Source organism: Anomaloglossus baeobatrachus, chromosome 9 (assembly GCF_048569485.1).
Source record: "Anomaloglossus baeobatrachus isolate aAnoBae1 chromosome 9, aAnoBae1.hap1, whole genome shotgun sequence".
NCBI classification, from domain to species: domain Eukaryota; kingdom Metazoa; phylum Chordata; class Amphibia; order Anura; family Aromobatidae; genus Anomaloglossus; species Anomaloglossus baeobatrachus.
In genome coordinates this window covers 231,609,368-231,633,301 of record NC_134361.1, presented here as the reverse complement: position 1 = coordinate 231,633,301, position 23,934 = coordinate 231,609,368, and the positions used below count along the sequence as shown (strand labels likewise).

The 23,934-nt window shown below is 48.1% G+C and overlaps 1 protein-coding gene across 5 annotated transcripts in view; it reads right to left on the bottom strand.

Moving 5' to 3' along the window:
• The window catches only part of LOC142251705 (uncharacterized), a 61,623-nt gene extending 40,701 nt beyond the window's left edge, over positions 1 to 20,922 (bottom strand). The window contains exons 1-3 of one of the 5 annotated variants that reach the window (XM_075324754.1): positions 20,182 to 20,921; positions 8,941 to 9,414; positions 21 to 855 (exon numbers count right to left, since the gene is read on the bottom strand). In XM_075324754.1, coding sequence (XP_075180869.1) covers positions 782 to 855; positions 8,941 to 9,414; positions 20,182 to 20,824 — 1,191 coding nt within the window. In that variant the 5' untranslated portion in view covers positions 20,825 to 20,921 and the 3' untranslated portion in view covers positions 21 to 781. The other 4 variants (XM_075324752.1, XM_075324750.1, XM_075324751.1 and 1 more) reach the window with 4 other exon arrangements.
• Positions 20,923 to 23,934: the final 3,012 nt, after the last annotated feature.

The window sequence follows — 23,934 nt, the reverse complement described above, 5'->3', positions numbered from 1 at the left end:
ATAAATAAGACACCACACACTGCGTGACATGGATTAAAATTTTGGCCACAGCAGCCCTTTATTTTTAATAAGAAAAAACATCAACAAGAAAAAACAAGATTATCGGCCCAGAGATGTGGTTGTTATAAATCCCAGCCCCATATCCCCCTCCGCCGTGTACACCTAGCTCAAGGGGGAATCTGGGTATACCCCTTGATCATTTTCCTTGTGTCCGCTGAGCTCCTCCCCAGGGACCCATCTATTCCACTGTCCACTGAGCTCCTCCCCAGGGACCCATATTCCACTGTCCGCTGAGCTCTGGCCCAGGGACCCCATTAAAAACATAATTCTCCAACCAACAAAGAGGGGGTTTAAACAACCACATCCCGCCGCCAAATGCTGCTGTAACATACAATATTAAAATTTTAATACAATATTAATATGTTGATATGACATTGTCAATTTGGATACATTACTGATAACAATTGATACAATACGATACAATACTAATAATGTTGATAAAATACCGATGATGTTGAATACCAATAACATTGTTAGAATATTGACAGTGTTGCAAAAGTCCTGATATTGATACATTTCCCTTTATTATAGGGAGGGTGGGTGGGACAACTGCTGGTTCAGTCTTTGAGTCCAGGACAAAGGAATGACACCTTAACATGGGACCTATTTCTTATATGGCCCCTGCCCCCCGTCTCTCCTCCTGCTCGCTGACCACCACCACATTCCTTAGGTAAAAACCCCATCCCTTACTCCTTAACCCTTTCCTGGATCTATCACTGCCTCAGTCATGTACGTTACGGCTATCTGCCTTCACTCTGCTTGACTGATGGACTAGTGAATTGCGCTCCTGGTAACCTAATAAATAAGACACCACACACTGCGTGACATGGATTAAAATTTTGGCCACAGCAGCCCTTTATTTTTAATAAGAAAAAACATCAACAAGAAAAAACAAGATTATCGGCCCAGAGATGTGGTTGTTATAAATCCCAGCCCCATATCCCCCTCCGCCGTGTACACCTAGCTCAAGGGGGAATCTGGGTATACCCCTTGATCATTTTCCTTGTGTCCGCTGAGCTCCTCCCCAGGGACCCATCTATTCCACTGTCCACTGAGCTCCTCCCCAGGGACCCATATTCCACTGTCCGCTGAGCTCTGGCCCAGGGACCCCATTAAAAACATAATTCTCCAACCAACAAAGAGGGGGTTTAAACAACCACATCCCGCCAAGACTCGCTCTTGTGACACCTTACAAGAGTGAGTTCCTCCACAACTTAATGGCTCGTTCTACTCCTTCTTGTATTCCCAACATCCATATATCAAGGCCAATGTCATTAAGATGTACCTTATCATCTCTCCAAAATTGTTCCTTTGTATTTTCCAGCATCTGGTGACGTATGGCCACCCCTCCGTTTTCCAACACAAATTTTGTTATTTTTTTATTAACCTTTATCCTTGTATTATTGATGCGAGCCACTGATCGCGCTGTTCTCCACATTTGTCTAGCTACTATATCCGACCAGACCACCACTGTTTCTGGGTAAGACCTCCATAAATTCAACATATCAAGCTTTATGTTCCTAACTAAATGTCTTGATGTTCTTATTGCTAAATCATTACCACCTAAATGGATAAGTAAGACGTCCGGGGGGCGGTAGAACTCCACATGATACTGGATTTCTTTTAACAGCTGATGCCACTGCATTCCCCTCTTTCCTATCCATGTCACCCGTGCCAAGGAACTGGGCAATCCCAACTGTTTGCCATTAGGCCTGACTGCTGCACGTAAGGCCCCCCAAAAAACAAATGAATGTCCCATGATCCAAACCAGGCATTGCTGTTCAGCTAAAACAAAAACAAAAACACAATTATCACACAATTGTCTAAATGAAGACACAACTACTATAAGATTACCACAATGTACACATATATATACATGTACGCCATTTATAATAAATGTAATCGAATGTAACTCTTAAATCTGCTCGATTCCCATCTCCCGATTTTTTTAACTATGTCAGGCTCTAAGCCCCATCTAGCAGCTTCTGTGGCTGCTCCTATCCTAAATGAGTGTGAAGTGAATGCATTTGGAGACTCTCCCAATATTGTCAGGCATTTTTTAAGAACTGCTGTGAATTGAAATTGTGACAATGACTTACAATCCTCATGAATTAGTAATGAACCTTGGATATTTGGCCTTCTTGAGACATAGTTTCTAAAACAGATGACCGGGCAGGCCCTGGACCCGCTTAAAGGAAACAATGTGATCCATTTTCCTCTACCCTGTTGATCAGTTTTTGACTTTGCCAGAAAACATTCCAATCTGTCTGTGTACTGATGCACGTCCTCGGCTTGTAGACCCCCACTTCTGGTGGAGCTACTCGCCACCAACTCGCTGATTCTAAAAGCGCCAAAAAAGGCCAGTGTGAATGCACAACTAAAGAGAAACACTTCAAAGGGACTGCTCCAGACTCGGCCTCGTACACTCAGCATCTGCTGCAATAACTGGAAAGAAATCGGACGCCGTTTATCTCTGGTCTTCTTACAACTTTTCCTGTAACCCTTTAGGGCCTGCTTAACTAAAAAATGCTTTGTGTAATCAGTGAAGTCGTGCAACTTAAACCAAAAAGCTAATCCAGACATTTTACTATCAATACTGGACAATGAAGTACCGTCCACAAAGGCCCTGCTAATGTAAAATAACAACAAGGAAACATTGTCATGTAACCTGGCATCATGTCCCACTAGAGCACACAAGTCTTCCCATTCCCTCCATGCTGACTGGTACCTCTGCCATGTGCTTACACCCACAGCCCGTTCTATCAGAGCGTATGCGGTGTCACTGGCAGTGACCACAGAAAATCCGGACACTTCTTGCCTTGTACCTCTGCCATGTGCTTACACCCACAGACCGTTCTATCAGAGCGTATGCAGTGTCACTGGCAGTGACCACAGAAAATCCGGACACTTCTTGCCTTGTACCTCTGCCATCGGGGCTAACGAACGGAATCTGTCCCACTGAAAACGAGACAGAGCATCAGCCACAGAATTGCAAACACCGGGGACATGCACAGCTGTAATCTGACAATGTGACTTTACACAGCGCAGCACTAGATGACGCAGCAACGTAACAACAGGCAGGGAAGACGCTGATTGTTTGTTGATGACTTCTACAACTCCCAAGTTATCACAATGAAATCTCACTTTTCGGTTTTGGAAAATATTGTACCAAATTTCACAAGCAACCACTATGGGGAACAATTCAAGGAGTACTAAGTTTCGTGTTAACCCATTGTTTCTCCAACTCTCTGGCCACCTATCTGCACACCACTGTCCCGAACAATATGCACCAAAACCAGTTGACCCCGCTGCATCAGTGTGGATGTCTAGATCAAAATTTGAAACCGGTGGTCTGATCCACAATGACCTCCCATTAAACTCTATTAAGAACTGTTCCCATACCGCCAGATCGTCCTTTAATGTTCTAGCCAGCCGCACAAAGTGATGTGGAAAGGTTATGCCTGAGGTAGCTGCAGCTAGGCGCCTACAAAAAACTCTACCCATTGGAATAATGCGACACGCAAAGTTCATTTTTCCTAACAGCGATTGTAGATCCTTTAATCTGATCTTACGGTGAGATCTAGCTTCTCTGACTGCCTCCAGCAGATCACTGACCTTGTCATCCGGTAATCTGCACTCCATTGCTTCACTGTCAATCAAAATTCCTAAAAACTTGATAAGTGTAGACGGGCCTTCTGTTTTATCTGATGCTAACGGTACTCCGAAACACTTAAAAACCGACTGAATCGCTGCCAATAATGAAGCACAAACAAATGACTTTGGTGGACCAATACATAGGAAATCATCTAGATAATGCAGGACAGAACGCACGCCGGCTTCCTTCTTTACTACCCACTCCAAAAATGTGCTAAATGATTCAAACAAGGAGCATGAGATGGAGCAGCCCATGGGTAAACACAAGTCTACATAAAACCTTCCCTGCCACTGACAACCCAAGAGATGGAAGCTTTCTGGATGGACTGGTAGAGTCTAAAGGCAGCTTCAATGTCTGTTTTTGCCATTAAAGCTCCTCTGCCGTACTTCTGAACCCATGCAATCGCTGTATCAAATGAAGTATACGAGACTGTGCAAAGTTCCTGATCGATTCCATCATTAACTGAGCTTCCATGAGGGAAGGACAGATGATGGATCAGCCTAAACTTATTGGGTTCCTTCTTTGGGACCACCCCCAATGGAGAGACCCTTAAGTTTTCTATTGGCATTTTGGGGAATGGACCTGCCATGCGGCCCAGGTCAATTTCTTTGTTTAGTTTTGTGGAGACAATGTGAGAATATGTATAAGCTGAAGCAAGGTTACGAGAACAGGTTAATGGGCCTGAAGTAGATGGGATCTTAAAACCTTCTGAGAAACCCTCCCCCAGCAATTGTGCTGCTTTTCTATCTGGGTACCTGCTTAGATAGCCCACCATCTCCCCGAGTCTAATTGGGGTTTCCCCCTTTTTGGTTAATCTCTGCTGTTGGGGTGTTATTTCGTTTAAAGCATTTTGATAGGCTATGGTTTCCACTACAGAAGCTGCATTCATGTTTGTACCTGCATGTGTTTCCGAATCTGCACTGGCTATCATTGAACTGCCAGCAGCAACCTTTTCTGTTTGCTGCCGACAATCCGATTGCTGATGATCTGCCGACATAGCCCTGAAAGGGCTGATTAACCCCACGTGGCGCTGTCATGAGACGCATCCATAAACTAATATCTTTGTGATCCCAACGAATCCCTTGGCGACCAGCCTTTCGTTGGCGAAACTGCTCATCATAGCGCAGCCATGCTAAACCTCCATACACACGGTGCGCCTCCCCGATAGAATTCATGTAACAAAATAAGGCAGAGCAATGTTCAGGAGTTTTTTGGCCTATTACACTTGCTAATATGGCAAAGGCATGGAACCAATTGCTAAATGTTTGGGGGATGAGACAATACCGTCTTTCTTGTTCCTCTCTTTTCCTCTCATCAAACCTTACTCTATCCAAGTTATATTTTTCTAAGGGCAATAATGAAAATATTTCCACATATTCGTCGGCCCAAATCTTCTCCCTAACCTCCTGTTTCAAATGAATTCCTAGAGGACCCTCAAAACATACATATAATTCTCCTTTTGCTGCATCAGATAATGGAACCCCTTGTGAAATTACTGCGTCCTCCTGTGTCTCTGGATCAGCACACGACTGACTTACCACCTCCGATGTCCGGCGACCATTCCCGCACCATGCAGCAATAGGAGACGAAGTTATGGGTAAGCTAGACTGACTCAAAGCCTCCTTAACCCCTGACACTAATTGCTGTACTACTGAATTAAGATCCCATCCTACATTGCCGGGACCTGTACCCCAAACTGCGCCCACTGGATTCATTACAGGTGTTGTTACACTAGATATAGGACAAGAAAAAGTGTTCTCACCAATACCTGGCTGCGTCCTAGGTTGACCAGCCGTCCGTGACGTATTAGTTATAGTCTCTACAGCCCCTCCATTATTGAAGTGCTGCGTGCTGCTGCCCTCTAGTGGGCAGTCGTTATCTGTGTCATAGTCATTGTCTGGAATCTCTTCTGAGTCTTGTAGCTGTAGATTTCTTGCCGGACTCACATCCTGAGCCGGCCGAAGAAGTCTTCGTCTGGTTAAAGTACTTTTGCGCAGTTGTCTTTTTGGATTCCTACCACTCCTCGTGTAATGAGAACCCGGATCCGGAAATGTTGTGTGTCCTAAGCCCATCCCCCCGTGTTGGTTTATTTCCTGGGGTGAGGCCGTATGATGTCCTCTGTAATGATGCAAAGTTTGTTGAGGAAGTTCTATGGATTCATGGTGGGCTGTCGTCACGTCAGTTGTAGCTTGTGTGGCTGCTTCTCTGGCTGGCACATCAGTAGAGCCGGACTTTCTCCTTGCACTTCTTGGAGTCTCTCTGGTTAGATGGTCGGGCTCTTTTCTCTGTCCCTTGTTATTCTTGTACTGTAGTTTCCTTCCTGGTTTGTAAGAAGGATCAGAGGCCGTGCTGCGCTTTGCTCTTTTCCTAGAAGTAACGGAAGGACTTATGATCCTATTGTGAGTCCTATTGGCCATTTCAGAAGTTAGTCTCTCAGGAGGTCTTGATCTTCTTAGAGTTTGATGTTCAGAAAGTTCAGAAGGGACAGATGCTGTATCCCGGGCACTCTTTAGCAATTCGTCTAGCTGGGCCTGAATCCATTCGGGCCTACATGTCAAAGCCGCGGCCTGAACGCTCTTCAGCAAGGCATCCATACTGCTGGTTCAGTCTTTGAGTCCAGGACAAAGGAATGACACCTTAACATGGGACCTATTTCTTATATGGCCCCTGCCCCCCGTCTCTCCTCCTGCTCGCTCGCCCACCACCACATTCCTTAGGTAAAAACCCCCATCCCTTACTCTTTAACCCTTTCCTGGATCTATCACTGCCTCAGTCATGTACGTTACGGCTATCTGCCTTCACTCTGCTGGATTGGGCAAGGGTAAAAGCGCTCTGAAATTCTGAAACAGGAGTGAGAGAGAGCATCAGCAATGACGTTAGGGACATGTGCAGAAATAGGACAGAAGACGTGTTCACTCCGTGCTGCTGCTGAAGACTTTCCAAAGCAAGATCCAGGACACACCGGTGGAAATAAATGGTTTTCATGTTTCAAAGCAATTACAAGCTTCTTCAGGAAACCACACTCCTGAAGAAGAATCTTGTAATGCATTGAATAAAAACCACTTCTCTCTACCGGTGTGTCCTGGATCTTCCTTTGGAAAGTCTTTAGCAGCAGCACGGCGTGAAGACGTCTTCTGTCCTTTTTCCGCACTGTCTCGTACACTTGTATACCTGCACCACCTCCCATGTCCCACAACTTGAAAAGGTGACCGTACCTTCTCTTTTATCATGTTTATACCAGATAAGACCCTAATTTTGTGCCTTTGTTCCTTGTTATCGACACGTGGCACATGATACGCCCTAAACGACATTTTATTTTCCAGTCAACGAAGGACTAAGTAGCTCAACAGACCTAGAACTTGGGTTGATGAAGAGGACAAGCAATTGATTTCATGAACCACAATTACATTATGACCAAAAACATTGAGAATTCTTTATAGAGGGGCTCGACTTAAGCCACATTAGAAAATAACACAAAAAAAGACCTTTTATTATACTCATCTATGAGGCAGTCTGGTCTGATGGGGGTCTCTGGTCTTGATCCGGGGCCTCTCCTCTTATAATCGCCATCCTCCTTCATATGGCTGTGACGTGCTATGTACTCAACACATTGTCCTCCATCCCTTTCCTGCGCAGGCACACTTCTCTCTGCCCTGCCAAGGGCGGACCAAAGCATTGTAGTGCGCATGCGTTTGAGCTCATTGACCTTTCACCAAAGAGAAACGTGCCTGCACAGGACCGCGATGGAGAAGACTGTATGGATAATTAAACCCCTTAACGACCTATTACGTCCTAGCGGTTATAGTGTTAATCCCCATGGGCTGCTGCAAGCAGCCTGCAGCGATCAGCGCACATGCCAGCTAATTTGTACAGCTGACATGTGTGCCTGCCAGGCACAAGTGGAATCGCGTTCCGCCTGTGCCTTTTAACCCCTTAAATATGTGACAGCGCCATTATAATCGCTAAAAACATTTCTTACAGGCCTCTACCATAAGTCACATGACGTGATCACGTGGATCCGGTGGTGGTCATCGTAGCACAGGGTCATGTGATGACTCCTGTAGCTCACATGACTAAGGTCCTGGAAGCAGCAGCCAAGTACTGCGTATTTCGAGAGATGAGCTTTTCTCCCGATCTGAGCGATGCTGCTCTGAGCAATCAGACTGCTGATCCTTATTGCTCCCTAGGGGGACTAGTAAAATAAAATTAAAAAAAAAAAAAAGTTTGAAAAATTGAAAAGAAAAAAAAGAAAAACCTAAAAGTTCAAATCACCCCCTTTTGCCCCATTGAAAAGTAAAACAAAATACACACATTTGGTATTGCCGCGTTCAGAAATACCCGATCAAAATGTAAAATCAATTAATCTGATCGGTAAACGGCATAGCAGCAAAAAATATTCTAAACTCCAAAATTATGTTTTTTGATTGCCACAAATTTTGCGCAAAGTGCAATAACAGGCGATCAAAACGTAAAATCTGCGCAAAAATGGTACCGTTAAAAACGTTTGCTCAAGGTGCAGAAAATAAGCCGTAACTGAGGCATAGATCCCGAAAAATGAGAATGTTACAGGTCGCAGAAAATGGCGCAAAACGTACGCCACTTTTTGTGGACAAACGTCTGATTTTTTTTAACCCCTTAGATAAAAGTAAACCTGTACATGTTTGGTGTCTATGAACTTCTACCTACCTCAGGCATCACAGGGACACATCACTTTTACCATATAGTGAACACAGTGAATCAAATATATCAAAAACAATTGTGCAATCGCACTTTTTTTGCTATTTTTCCGCATTTGGAATTTTTTGCCGTTTTCCAGTACACTATATGGTAAAACTCATGATTTCATTTAAAAGTACAACTCGTCCTGCTAAAAACGAGCCCTCACATGGCTATATTGATGGAAAAATGAAAAAAAGTTACGGCTCTCGGAAGAAAGGTGGCGAAACCCCACCCCCCAGAAAGTGCAAAATCAGCCGATCGTGAAGGGGTTAATAGGTATCATCCATAAGAAGCAAGAAGGGCTTTGGCAATTATAAAAAGAGGAGGCGCTGGATCAAGACCAGAGACTTCGATTAGACCGGATCGTCCCATAGGCAAGTATAATAAAGGGTCTTTCTTCGGTTATGCAGAGCCTTGCACGGTCAGATGATCTGCTAAATCCTTAAGGATTGGAATTAAAAATGAACCCACTCCCGCCACCCATTCCCTAGTGTGTTGACACTCACCCACTGGAGAAGAAGGCAACACGGAAGGAAGAGGCACCGGAACACCACCGCTAGCCGCGTGGGAAGGGCCCTGACTTGCATCCCTAGAACGATGACGACGACGCTCCCGCCTCTCAGCATGTCGTCTTGACCGACTATCAGAAGACGAACTTTCTGATGAAGTAGAGGGTCGGCGCCGTCTAGAAGACCTAGAATGGCGTCTACAACGAGAAGAGTGTGAGCATCTTTTTTTTGTGGACGCTGATGCCTTTGAAGAACGCCTAGAACACCTGTGTCTAACTCTATGACGACGGCTACGCCGCGTCGAATGGGAGGACACAGAGGGTGAAGGAGACCGTGCTCCTTGGACAACGCAAGCCGGGCTTCTAGGATCCTCAATAATACTGGAACTTGCAGGATGCTGAGGTGTCCTAGTAATATCTGGGACTGTTGGTTTCAGGTCAGGAGACCCCAGGCCGGTCTGAGCATCACCTTCTGTAGAGGAAACAAAGTTTGAGTAATATACCGCTCTCAAAGGCTACAAAGAGAAGAAGTTTACAGTCCCCTACCTGCCAAGGGCATAGAGGCTTAATGGGCAGAAAGAAGCTGACAAGCTTCCTTCAACATACAAGTCTAAGAATAAGTCTTAGGAAATCGCATTTCATGCAATTCCATAATGAAGGGAATTTTGTTTACTTACCGTAAATTCCTTTTCTTCTAGCTCCAATTGGGAGACCCAGCCAATTGGGTGTATAGCTATTGCCTCCGGAGGCCACACAAAGTATTACACTTAAAAGTGTAAGGCCCCTCCCCTTCTGGCTATACACCCCCAGTGGGATCACTGGCTCACCAGTTTTAGTGCCAAAGCAAGAAGGAGGAAAGCCAATAACTGGTTTAAAGACCAATTCAATCCGAGGAAACATCGGAGAACTGAACCATACCACATGAACAACATGTGTGAAAAAACAGAAAAACCCCGAGAAAACAGGGCGGGTGCTGGGTCTCCCAATTGGAGCTAGAAGAAAAGGAATTTACGGTAAGTAAACAAAATTCCCTTCTTCTTTTTCGCTCCTAATTGGGAGACCCAGACAATTGGGACGTCCAAAAGCAGTCCCTGGGTGGGTAAAACAATACCTCGTGATAGGGCCGTCAAACAGCCCTTTCCTACAGGTGGGCAATCGCCGCCTGAAGGACTTATCTACCTAGGCTGGCGTCTGCCGAAGCGTAGGTATGCACCTGAAAATGCTTGGTACAAGTATGCAGACTCAATCAGGTAGGTGCCTGACACACCTGCTGAGCCGTAGCCTGGTGCCGTAATGCCCAGGACGCACCCACGGCTCTGGTAGAATGGGCCTTCAGCCTTGAGAGAACCAGAAGCCCAGTAGAACTGTAGGTTTCAAGAATTGGTTCCTCGATCCCCCGAGCCAGGGTGGATTCAGAAGCTTGCGACTGTTTACGCCGACCAGCTACAAGGACAAAGAGTGCATCCGGGTGGCGCAGGAGCGCCATGCGGGAAGTAGAACCTGAGTGCTCTCACCAGAACCAACAGATGCAAATCCTTCTGAAATTGATGGACTGGACGAGGACACAAAGAAGGTGAGGTGATATCCTGATTGATATGAAAGTGGGATACCACCTTAGGGAGAAATTCCGGAATCGGACGCAGAACTACCCTGTCCTGGTGAAGGACCAGGAAGGGAGATTTGTAAGAGAGCGTTGCTAGCTCGGAAACTCTCCTAAGAGACGAGACCGTTACTAGAAGGCCACTTCCCGAGAAAAGCGGGAAGGGAGACCTCTTTCAAAGGCTCGAAAGGCGGCATCTGGAGAGCAATTAGAACCTTGTTCAGATCCCAGGGCTCTAACGGCCGCCTGTACGGAGTGCTGAGAAGACAAACTCCCCGTAGGAACGTGCGTACCTGAGGAAGTCGTTTCTGAAAAAATACAGATAGCGCTGAGACTTGTCCCTAAAGGGAACTGAGCGACAACCCTTTTTCCAACCTAGATTGCAGGAAGGAAGGAAACATAGACGATGCAACCGGCCAGGGAGAAACACCCTGCGCCGAGCACCGAGATAAGAATATCTTCCACGACCTGTGGTCAATCTTGGCGGACGTTGGTATGCTAGCCTGTCTCATGGTGGCAACCACGTCCTGAGGTAATCCTGACGACACTAGGTTCCAGGACTCAATGCCACACCATCAGGTTGAGGGCCGTAGAATTCAAATGGAAGGATGGCCCTTGAGACAGCCAGTCTGATTGGTCTGGTAGTGCCCCCGGTTAGCCTACGGTGAGGCACCACAGAACCGGGAACCACAACATTCTCGGCCAATCTGTAGCGACGAGGATGGCGCGGCCGCAGTCGGTCCTGATCTAACGCAGCACTCTGGGCAACAATGCCAGAGGTGGCACATAAGGTAGCTGGAACTGCGACCAATGCTGAACTAAGGCGTCTGCCGCCAGAGCTCGATGATTGTGAAACCGTGCCATGAAGCTGGCACATTGTTGTTGTGCCGTGACGCCATTAGATCGACGTCCGGCCTCTGTCAGCGGCGCCAGATCTCCTGAAACCCGTCCGGGTGAAGAGACCATACCCTGTCGGCCACACCCCGGCGACTTAGGAAGTCAGCTTCCTAGTTTTCCACGCCTGGGATGTGAACTGTGGATATGGTGGATGCCGTGTCTTCCACCCACATCAGAACCTGCCGGACTTCCTGGAAGGCTTGCCGGTTGCGCGTTCTTCCTTGGTGGTTGATGTATGGCACCGCTGTGGAGTTGTCCGACTGAAGTCGGATTTGCTTGCTTTCCAGCTGCTGTTGGAAGGTTTGTAGGGCAAGATACACTGCTCTGTGTTCAAGAACATTGATCTGAAGGGTGGACTCTTGCTGAGTCCACGTACCCTGAGCGCTGTGGTGGAGAAAAACTGCTCCCCACCCTGATAGACTCGCGTCTGTCGTAACTATCGCCCAGGATGGGGATAGGAAGGACCTTCTTTTTGACCATGAGGTGGGAAGAAGCCACCACCGTAGAGATTCCTTGGCCGCCTGAGAAAGAAAGACGACTCTGTTGAGGGAGGTCGACTCCCCGTCCCATTGGCGGAGAATGTCACATTGTAGTGGACGCAGATGAAAACTGCGCGAAAAGAACTGCCTCCATTGCTACCATCTTACGTAGGAAGTGCATGAGGCGTCTCAATGTGTGCGACTGGTTCTTAAAGAAGAGATTGCAGCCCGTAGTGACTGCTGTTTGTCTAGCGGAAGCTTCACTATCGCTGAGAGAGTATGAAACTCCATGCCTAGATATGTTAGCGATAGGGTCGGGGTCGGATCTGACTTTAAAAAGTTGATGATCCACCCAAAACTCTAGAGAGTCTCCAGCGCAACGTTCGGGCAGTGTCGGCATGTTTCCTAAGAGAGTGCCTTGACAAGTAGATCGTCTAAATATGGGATCACAGAGTGACCCTGAGGGTGCAGGACTGTGACTACTGCTGCCCTGACCTTGGCGAAGACCAGTGGGACTGTCGCTAGCCGGAAGGTAGAGCTACGAACAGAAGGTGTTCGACTCCTATAACGAAGCGTAGAAACGCTAGTGCTCTGGATCAATCGGCACGTGTGGATAAGCATCCTTGATGCGTAATGATGCTAGGAAATCTCCTTGGGACATTGAGGCGATGACATGGCGGAGGGATTCCATCCGGAACCGCCTGGTGTCCACGAGCTTGCTGAGCAGTTTTAGATCCAGAACGGGACGGAACGGCCCGTTCTTATAGGCACCGCAAATAATTTGGGGTAAAAACCGTGACCTTGTTCCTGAAGAGGAACGGGGGTCATCACTCTTTCTGCCTATAGAGTGCACCCTGTTTGCAGAAGAGCAGCGGCTCGGCCGGGAGGTGGAGACGTTCTGAAGAATCGAGTTGGAGGACGAGAAGTGAGCTCTATCCTGAACCCGTGAGACAGAATGTCTCACACCCAACGGTCATTGACCTATGGCAGCTAAATATCGCCAAGGCGGGAGAGCCTGCTACCGACCGAGGATGCGGAGAGAGGAGGCCGCAAGTCATGAGGAAGCCGCCTTGGAAGCGGGTTTTCAGACTGTCTCTTTTTTGGGCGTGACTGAGCCCGCCAAGAATCTGAGCTCCTCTGATCCTTTTGAGTCCACATTGGACGAGGAAAAATGGGACCTGCCCGAGCCTCGAAAAGACCGAAACCCCGACTGCCTCCTGCTCTGTTGGGGTTTGATGTGTCCGGGCTGAGGAAAGGATGAATCCTTACCCCTGGACTGTTTAAAGGTTACCTCCAAACGCTCACCAAACAGTCGGTCAGCAGAAAAAAGCAACTGGTTAAGCACCCTTTTTTGGAAGCAGAATCTGCCTTCCATTCACTTAACGAGCAGACCAGGCTCTGCTTAAAAACACGGAGTAGCGGAGGCTACTGCCGCACGGTTCGCAGAGTCTAGGGCAACCTGAATCGCGTAAGAAACAAATGCAGACATTTGAGAGGTTAAGGATGCCACCTGCGGCACAGATGTACGTGTAACCGTGTCAATCTGTGTAAGACAAGCTGAAATAGCTTGGAGTGCCCCAAGGGTGAGAATGCTGGAGCCAACGGTGCGCCGACAGCCTCATAGATGGATTTAGACCAGAGATCCATCTGTCTGTCAGTGGCATCTTTAAGTGCAGCTCCATCTCCCACTGCAACTATGGATCTAGCTACAAGCCTGGAGATTGGAGGATGCCGCTTGGGACACTGGGTCCAGTCCTTGACCACGTCAGGGGGCAGGGATAACGTGTATCCTAAGCCGTTTGGAGAAGCGCATATCTGGATAAGTGTGGTGTTCCTGGACTGCCTCTCTGAAGGCAGAGTGGTCCAGAAAAATACGTGAAGCTGACTCCTCCACTGGAGGAGCTGTGAGAAATAACCAACATTCTATTGATGGACGCTATAAGATTATTTACTATGGCGTCACCATCAGGTGTATCCAGATTGAGAGCGGTCTCAGGATCAGAATCCTGAGCCGCTACTTCCGCCTCATTACACAGAGAGTCTTTCTGAGTAGGACCCTGATGAAACCGAGGGCCGCTCATAGTGAGCCCGCTTAGGCTGTCTGGGACTGACGTCTGTGCAGAGCCGTGACTCTGGGATGCGTGTGACATTCCCGGAGCTGTTAGTTGTTCACACTGAGGGGGGCCATGGATCAATGATTCAACAGTGCCCATGTTGTGAGAGACATGTCCGGACTGCTAGGCTTCTAGTATCATAGCCATAGTCTCAGAAAATCTGTCAGTAAATACTGCAGACACCGTCCTCATCCTCTGGCCATTAGCAGAGACTCCGGCTACAATGGGGGTCTATGTAACCTGCCGGCCGTATAGCCGTACATGCTGTACCGGCTGCATAGAAAAACATGTGGTTCTGCACCTTTGTTTTACACAGAGAATATGCTGATAACTCCTCCGCACAATCCAGGAGGGTATATACAACGTGCGACCAAACAGTGCAATGTATATAGTACAAGCATATCTATAAGTGCACTTCTGCACTAGTGGGGTTAGCACCACAGGTGCTGCTTAACGCCTGTTGCAGCGATTGTGTGACTATCAGAATGCCAGGGTCTTCCACACTTGTCTCTGTTCGTACAGAAACTGACACTAATGGCTGCCGGCGTCCTGTGTAGAGAAGGAAGCCGTGGGCGTGCCTGAGAAAGTGCGGGAATCCGGATTCACAGTGCACACAGTGAGAGGGGTGGAGTATGCAAAACATACTCCAGCTCTCAGCGCTGCTGTGCTATGCAGCGTCACGCCCCTACCCTGACTGTCAGGCCTGTGGGCGGTAACGAAGGGAGACTAGGCCCAGAAGCCGGGGACTCGAGTTAATAAGCGCGGCCGGCATATCAGTGCTGGCCGGCGCGGAAGTCCCCGGCGCACCACAAATCCCAGCGGCGCCTTAAATAAAAATGGCAGCGGCGGTTAGCGCGGTAGTCACCCAATACACTAACACACCCAGCAACGCTGTGGTGTGCGATGGCACTAGTGCGGACAGCGCCGCTGTCCCTGGCGCACTAACACACCCAGCAGTGCTGCCGTGTGTCTGCGCGGTCCCCACAGGGACACAGAGTACCTCCATGTAGCAGGGCCATGTCCCTGAAGATACTCAGCTCCATGTCCAGCAGATACCAGGGGCTGTGGATGGAGCACGGCCTCAGTGCCTGGAGACCGATAGAATCCCACTTCACCCAGAGCCCTGTAAAAAGGGATGGGGAAGGAAGCAGCATGTGGGCTCCAGCCTCCGTACCCGCAATGGGTACCTCAACCTTAACAAACACCTCCGACATGAAGTGGGGTGAGAAGGGAGCATGCTGGGGGCCCTCGTATGGGCCCTCTTTTCTTCCATCCGACATAGTCAGCAGCTGCTGCTGACTAAACAGTGGAGCTATGCGTGGATGTGTTGCCTCCTTCGCACAAAGCACAAAACTGGTGAGCCAGTGATCCCACTGGGGGTGTATAGCCAGAAGGGGAGGGGCCTTACACTTTTAAGTGTAATACTTTGTGTGGCCTCCGGAGGCAATAGCTATACACCCAATTGGCTGGGTCTCCCAATTAGGAGCGAAAAAGAAATCTTAATTAAGGTAACGAGCCAATACAAATATGGAGCTGGATGGAAAAAAGGAACAGAAATTACCCACAGTTGCCCTATACGCAACTCAAAATACCTCCTGGAAGCTTGGACCCTGATTAGCGGCACTGGGAGGCCCCTGTGTGGCCGTGGTATAAAAGCCAGAAATCCGTGAAATACGGTCCAAGTAAAGACCATCATGTCCAAACCAGACATTGGTCTCCTGACCAAAACTCAACAGCTTCATATATACCTACAGTACAGACCAAAAGTTTGGACACACGTTCTCATTCAAAGAGTGACTTTATTTTCATGACTCTGAAAATTGTAGATTCACATTGAAGACAAATTAGCGATATACCACTAACTGAACAAAATACGCCTAAAATATACCTTTTAATAAGAAATGTTTAAAAACGTGATAGTGCATAGTAAAATCCAAACAACTAGCACATGCCACCGTATGGTAAGACGGGAGGATAGTACAAGGAAAAAATCCAAGGTTCTCCCTCACTCAATGTACCATACACACAGCTGTTTTTTAGATATACCATCCGTGTGCAATGCACAACATCTCACTACAGGGAAACTGATGAATCAGGATACATCAACACACCCCTAAATCACAGTTTTGCCCCTTCTATGTATATCCACAGCCTACACAAAAAACAATGACTCATATAGTATACAGCAATGATCAATCACTGTCAACCACCCACCGTCAGGGATGCCCAGATATGGAAAAAGGAACAATCTCACCACGGTGTTGGTGTTGTTATCATGGAGTCAAAACATCCTCCTACTATGGTCACTGTTTGAACATCAGGTAAGTGGGTCATTCCTGGGTCCCCCGGTTTTGTCCAGGTACTTTATAGGATCCAGTTTTCAACCACCTCTGACTCATAAAGCGCTCCACTCTCAACGCGTTTCCCTTCTCATCAGGAGAGCGGCGTATATGGATACAGATACAGATACTTTCTGTATCCATATACGCCGCTCTCCTGATGAGAAGGGAAACGCGTTGAGAGTGGAGCGCTTTATGAGTCAGAGGTGGTTGAAAACTGGATCCTATAAAGTACCTGGACAAAACCGGGGGACCCAGGAATGACCCACTTACCTGATGTTCAAACAGTGACCATAGTAGGAGGATGTTTTGACTCCATGATAACAACACCAACACCGTGGTGAGATTGTTCCTTTTTCCATATCTGGGCATCCCTGACGGTGGGTGGTTGACAGTGATTGATCATTGCTGTATACTATATGAGTCATTGTTTTTTGTGTAGGCTGTGGATATACATAGAAGGGGCAAAACTGTGATTTAGGGGTGTGTTGATGTATCCTGATTCATCAGTTTCCCTGTAGTGAGATGTTGTGCATTGCACACGGATGGTATATCTAAAAAACAGCTGTGTGTATGGTACATTGAGTGAGGGAGAACCTTGGATTTTTTCCTTGTACTATCCTCCCGTCTTACCATACGGTGGCATGTGCTAGTTGTTTGGATTTTACTATGCACTATCACGTTTTTAAACATTTCTTATTAAAAGGTATATTTTAGGCGTATTTTGTTCAGTTAGTGGTATATCGCTAATTTGTCTAATATCTCCAATACCACGTCCAGCTTGCTATTCATTTTTCACATTGAAGACATCAAAACTATGAATAAACACACGTAGAATGAAATACTCAACAAAAAAGTGTGAAACAACTGAAAATATGTCTTCTAGGTTCTTCAAAGTAGCCTCCTTTTGCTTTGATTACTGCTTTGCACACTCTTGGCATTCTCTTGATGAGCTTCAAGAGGTAGTCACCGGGAATGGTTTTCCAACAGTCTTGAAGGAGTTCCCAGGGATGCTTAGCACTTGTTGGCCCTTTTGCCTTCCCTCTGCGGTCCAGCTCACCCCCAAACCATCTCGATTGGGTTCAGGTCTGGTGACTGTGGAGGCCAGGTCATCTGGAGTAGCTCGCCATCACTCTCCTTCTTAGTCACATAGGCCTTACACAGCCTGGAAGTGTGTTTGGGGTCATTGTCCTGAAAAATAAATGATGATCCAGCTAAACGCAAACCGCATGGAATAGCACGCCGCTGCAAGATGCTGTGGTAGCCATGCTGGTTCAGTATGCCTTCAATTTTGAATAAATCCCCAACAGTGTCACCAGCAAAGCACCCCCACACCATCACACCTCCTCCTCCATGCTTCACGGTGGGAACCAGGAATGTAGAGTCCATCCATTCACCTTTTCTGCAAAGACACGGTGGTTGGATCCAAAGATCTCAAATTTTGACTCATCACCAAAGCACAGATTTCCACTGGTCTAATGTCCATTCCTTGTGTTCTCGTCTGCTTGTTGCCTGTCCTTAGCAGTGGTTTCCTAGCAGGTATTTTACCATGAAGGCTGCTGCACAAAGTCTCCTCTTAACTGTTGTTCTAGAGATGTGTTTGCTGCTAGAACTCTGTGTGGCATTGACCTGGTCTCTAATCTGAGCTGCTGTTAACCTGTGATTTCTGAGGCTGGTGACTCGGATAAACTTATCCTCCGCAGCAGAGGTGACTCTTGGTCTTCCTTTCCTGGGGCGGTCCTCATGCGAGACAGTTTCTTTGTAGCCTTTGATGGTTTTTGCCACTGCACTTGGGGACACTTTCAAAGTTTTCCCAATTTTTCGGACTGACTGACCTTCATTTCTTAAAGTAATGATGGCCACTCGTTTTTCTTTACTTAGCTGCTTTTTTCTTGCCATTATACAAATTCTAACAGTCTATTAAGTAGGACTATCAGCTGTATCCACCAGACTTCTGCACAACACAACTGATGGTCCCAACCCCATTTATAAGGCAAGAAATCCCACTTATTAAACCTGACAGGGCGCACCTGTGAAGTGAAGACCATTTCCGGTGACTACCTCTTGAAGATCATCAAGACAATGCCAAGAGTGTGCAAAGCAGTAATCAAAGCAAAAGGTGGCTGCTCTGAAGAACCTAGAATATAAGACATATTTTCAGTTGTTTCACACTTTTTTGTTAAGTATTTCACTCCACGTGTTAATTTATAGTTTTTATGCCTTCAATGTGAATCTACAATTTTCAGAGTCATGAAAATAAAGAAAACTCTTTGAATGAGAAGGTGTGTCCAAACTTTTGGTCTGTACTGTATGTGGCTGCTGATTTTGGGTCAGGACACCTGCAACCGGTCTGGACATCACAACCGGTCCGGACATCAGGCCGCTTGGTATAACGTAAAAAAGACCTTATAATACTCACCTGCGGGGCTGACTGGTCCGATGGGTGTAGCTGCTCTCGGTCCGGTGCCTCCTCCATCTTCTGAAAACGCCGTCCTCCTTCTTCTGAGGCTCCAGTGGATAATGCGTCCTACGTCATCCACACAGGCCGGCATTGCACTCCTGCGTAGGCTCTCTTTGATCTGCCCTGTTGAGGGCAGAGCAAGGTACTGTAATGCGCAGGTGCAAGTCAAGGTCAAATTCCACCCGCGCATGCGCACTACAATACTTTATCTGCCTTCAGAGGGCAGATCAAAATGCGTATGCACAGGTGTGCAATGCCGGCCTGCGTGGATGACGTAGAACTCGTTATCCACAGGGGCTTTGAAGAAGGAGGATGGTGTTCGCACAAGATGGAGGAGATGCCAGACCGGGAGCAGTAATTTCCATCGAACCGGACCACCCCCCTAGGGAAATATAATAAAGGTGCTTTTTACGTTATACAGATCGGCCTGGGCTCTTATATACAGTATTCTAGAATGTTGTATATAAGAGCTCACTTGTGGTGGGTGCAGCTTATAAGGGAAAATCCTGGTGCAGACTGGTCGGATGGGTGTCTCCGTTCTCCGGTACCTCCTCCATCTTTGTCCTCCTTCTGAAGCCTGCGTGCACGACACGTCCTACGTCATCCACACTAGCAAGCATTGAGGTCCTGCGCAGGTCAAAGTATTGTAGTGCACCTATACAGGACCTCAATGCCGGCTAGTGTGGATGACGTAGGACGTGTCATGCACCCGGGTTTCAGAAGGAGGACGAAGATGGCTGAAAGAGGAGGCGCTGGTACCGGAGACACCCATCCGACCAGTCTGCACCGCACCACCTCTTAGGTGAGTATTATAAAGTGATTTTTAGGTTCTATACAGCGGCCTGGGCTCTTATATACAGTACAGGCTCTTATAGACAGGTTCCCTTTAAATACCATTTTGACACCGCACAGTGGCCGCACTGAAAGCCCCACTGGTGGGTGAAAATCAACTGTATTCCTTATGGAACCCTTGGTCTTTCAGTCACAGGGGTGGCGCCGACACAGTTTCAGTCACCGCTCTGTGCGTAGAAAGTGGCAGCTGTAACTACGCACCCGGCAATGACTGACAGCCAGTCCTAATAATGAAGTGGCTGTCAGTCAGTGCCAGGGACACTGTTACAGCCGCCACTCACTATGCAAAGAGCGGTGACTGAAACGGTACCACCCCTGTGACTGAAAGAGCGATGCTGCCTATAGGAATAACGTAGATTTCCTCCCGGCAGTGCGGCCGCCTCACAGTGTTAGCAATTACAGGTTCCCTCTGAATACAGCAATCTGAATTCGGCCATATCAGACACCTCACACTGGCTCCATGTGCACAAAGGTGATTGTCAATTGCAAACCCTTACCTGGAGCAGAGCTGACCGGCGCCGGCGTTGGTTCAGAGGGATCGTCTTCCTCCTGTTGTAGCTCGATTGCGGCTGAACAGCTTCGGAGTAACCTTTCTATACGGAATTCAATGGACTCCTCCGTGTTGCTGGATTGGGTCGTACCGGGAACGTTCTTGGTGTAACTATTGTCGCAGGTTTCAATGTTGACCGTGCGCAGGTTTGGTGACGGGCTTGAGTCCTGCTGCCCGATCTTGGCGTCACTGGGCTTCTGGTTCTCCGCAGATACAATACCAGCGACCTCAGAAGATGGTCCGCTGTGTGATCCACACCGGGAAGCCGCATTAACCGGAATCTGAAAATATTCATCACCATCTTGTAAATTAGAGTCTAAAATTAATGGGTTTTTCGCAGAACAAGGCCCCTCTGAAGTCGGGCACGGCCCACCGGACACTTCTAGAGGGTCCTTGCGTCGATTTCTGGGCACCGGGGATGGACTCCTGTGCTCATAAGCTCTTCCCCTCTTAGCACATGGAGGGGGATCTTGTGATCCTTTTCCTTCATCTGGGAGGATTTCTGCCACTTTCTCTCGCAGCCAGGCTTCTCCTCTCACCAGAGCTGCTGCACGCATCTTGCCAAACAATTCCTCCAGAGCTGCAGACATGGCCGACCCTCTGCAGCCCAGCAATGTGCACACACGTCCTCAGCACAGGCCACACTCCTCCTCATCCTCTCTGATCTCCCAGCATGCTCTAGGAAACCAGTAACACAATACACACTGGGAGGAGGGAATCAGCAATGCAGAAACCTGCAGGAGACAGGACTGAGGAGACTGATCACAGCGGTCTATGTATGGCAAATGTCCCCGCGTGTCCCCCGTGCCCACCCCGGCGCTGCCCCCGCTATGATCCGCTGCACACAGGATTCTCAGCACCGATGAGAAATTCTATATAGAGTGAAGATTGGTAAAGTTTTTTGTTAGGTGTCTATATATACAGTATATATATATATATATTGTGTATATACTGTATATACTCCGGCCGCTGCTATTAGTGACGAATACCGGCTATGAAACAGCCTCTGCCACATGTGGAGACGGCTCCGCTCCAAACCATGCAAGGTTACATAGTGTTGGGGGAATGGTGGATCACCTCAGACCGCCACCTGAGGCAAAATGCTCATCATGCCTCATAGCAGAAGCAGGCCTAATTTTTAGGGGCACCATAGATTGTGGAGGGGCAGCGTGGGGTATCATTCTATGTGGGGGGCCAAGATGGAGGTGTGTATGTTTACAGACTTGAGGTACTTGGAAATTACTTTACATTAATACCGGCATAATATATACATACACTGTATATATAGTGTCGGTATATCTCTCTCTCGTCCTGAATGGGTTCATATAGGTTTTAATTGGAAAATAACCTTTGCCATAAAAAAATAATGGTACGGGGGGCGTGGCTGACCATGATGGAGTGAGGCTGCAATTTCTTGGAGCTCCTGCTGCACTATAAGAAAATCCACCGGCATCCTTCCAAACTATGGGTAAATCCACCAGAAAACCCAGAGCCCGTGCCTCCTCACAACCCCCGACCACCAAGGGGGACATAGCTGCACTCCTCACCCGCTCACAACCTCCCCAACGAGAGAACCAGGCCTCCCTGCCAGCAGAGCCATCATCGGAGCCGCCTCGAGGCCTGCAGACCGGCAAATCCTCGCCTCCCAGGTCCAACCACCAGACATCCCGACAACAACAGGGGATAATGAAGCAGCAGACCTCCCCTGATAAAAAGAGCACACCGCAGCGGCCCACAACACCGGAGGTCAGAGGAGACACTGCGGCGCAAGATGGCGGCACTCCTCGTGGCAGCGGTGCCCTGGACAATCCACTACCTGCGTCCCCGCTGAATGGTTCCGTCAGCGGAGGTACGAGGGGGATCCCCGGGACGCCAGGTGACACGCAGCCGAACCCAACACAGGCGCACACACTGCAGAGCATGGAGGAACTGCAGGACGCGGCGGCGCTGAGGAAGGTGAGACAGGGAGAGGGGAGGGAGGGCAGCGGTTCACCTATCCACAGTGCAGAGGACTGCGGGAGAACACCGGAGGATCTGAGATCAAAACAGGCACGGGGAACCACTCCTATGACCCCACTCAAAGAGAATCAGGTGCCCAAGACCCCCCAGAAGGGAAAGGAAAGTGCTCCTATAATTACAGGGAACTCTCCCAGGCCCAGTGTTCATTCAAAGGAGATCCAGGCAAAGGAGGGGGTGGGAGGGGGGACGCTGCTCCACTCTGACATGCACCCAGCAACAAAGCAACCTGCATTAACCCAGCATATGTCAAACAAAATAATTACTACTGCTGAGATGGCACCACAAGATTCAGAGGTGCAGGAGCTGTGGTGCGACCCCTCTCTTCCACGTCTCGCCGATCCCCCAGCCCGGTGGTCATTGGGATCATCATGGCTCTCAACCCCCCCCAGAGATGGAGGTGAGGATGAGACTGAGACACAAGTAGCTACACCCAGGAGGGAGACGCTCAGAATGACAATGGCTTCAAACCAAAGGAATGTCACTACGACTATGATAGACAGTTCCTCAACCCCAGACGGCCAGGACACACAATATCCTGAAGATAAGGAGCAATCCAAACATGCAACCATGGGAGAAAATAGACCGGCCACTCTAGCTGACCTGCGTATACTTTTACAGTCAATGCCTACCAAACAAGATATAACTAATCTAACATCTCAGATTGTCTCTGAATGCAAACAAGAATTTGCACAATTCCGTGTTGAGCTAACAGATCTTTCTTCAAAAGTGGACTCTCTAAACCAGTCTCGAGACGACTCGGCTAAAACTATACAATTACTAACAGAAACGGTCGACCGCCACTCTGCCCAATTACAGAACCTCCAATCTAACCTAGATGATCTGGAAAACAGAAATAGGAGAAATAACTTGCGGATTAGAGGTTTACCAGAATCCATCCCCAACACAGACATTCCTTCCACTCTGATGTCCATTTTTAATGGTCTGTTACGCCGCCCGCCTGGAACCTTCATTGAATTAGATAGGGCCCATAGAGCACTACGGCCTCAAGACCTAAACAACCCTCAACCAAGAGACATAATATGCCGGATCCATTTCTTCCAGCTTAAAGAATCAATTCTGCAAGCAGCGCGTAAAAAACAACCACTCTCCTACCAGGGCCAACCTATCCGAATTATGCCGGACTTGTCCCGATATACTTTGGCCCAGAGAGCGGCCCTCAAACCGCTACTCTCTCTTCTACAAGAAAAAGAGATTCCTTTCAGATGGGGGTTTCCTTTCTCCCTATCGGTTCGGAAGGGCCCCCAAACCTACACATTACGAACACCCGGAGACCTACCGGGCTTTTTGTCCAATCTGGGGCTCCCCCATATACAACTACCTGACTGGGTGGCGGTTACCGAAAACGGAGTGGGCCTGACTGGGAGACCCCCCAGATCCCTGGACCGTCCCCCAGCGGGTCTCCCCCCCAGAGACAGGCAAAAGGGAGGAGAAAAAAGAGGCCCAACCGCGGGTCGTAGAATCACGTCTTAAGGACTCAGCCGAAATGAATGCCTACACCACTTCCGTAGAACCGGACTTTGACCCCATTTGCATACCTGCTTAAATTGAACGGAAGGTTTGAAAGAAAAGAGGGAGTAGAGAATAATACTGAGCTTGACGTACGATAGTGGATGACGAGGTGGCTGGGTCTCGGTTGGACACAACAGAGTCTTTACGAGAC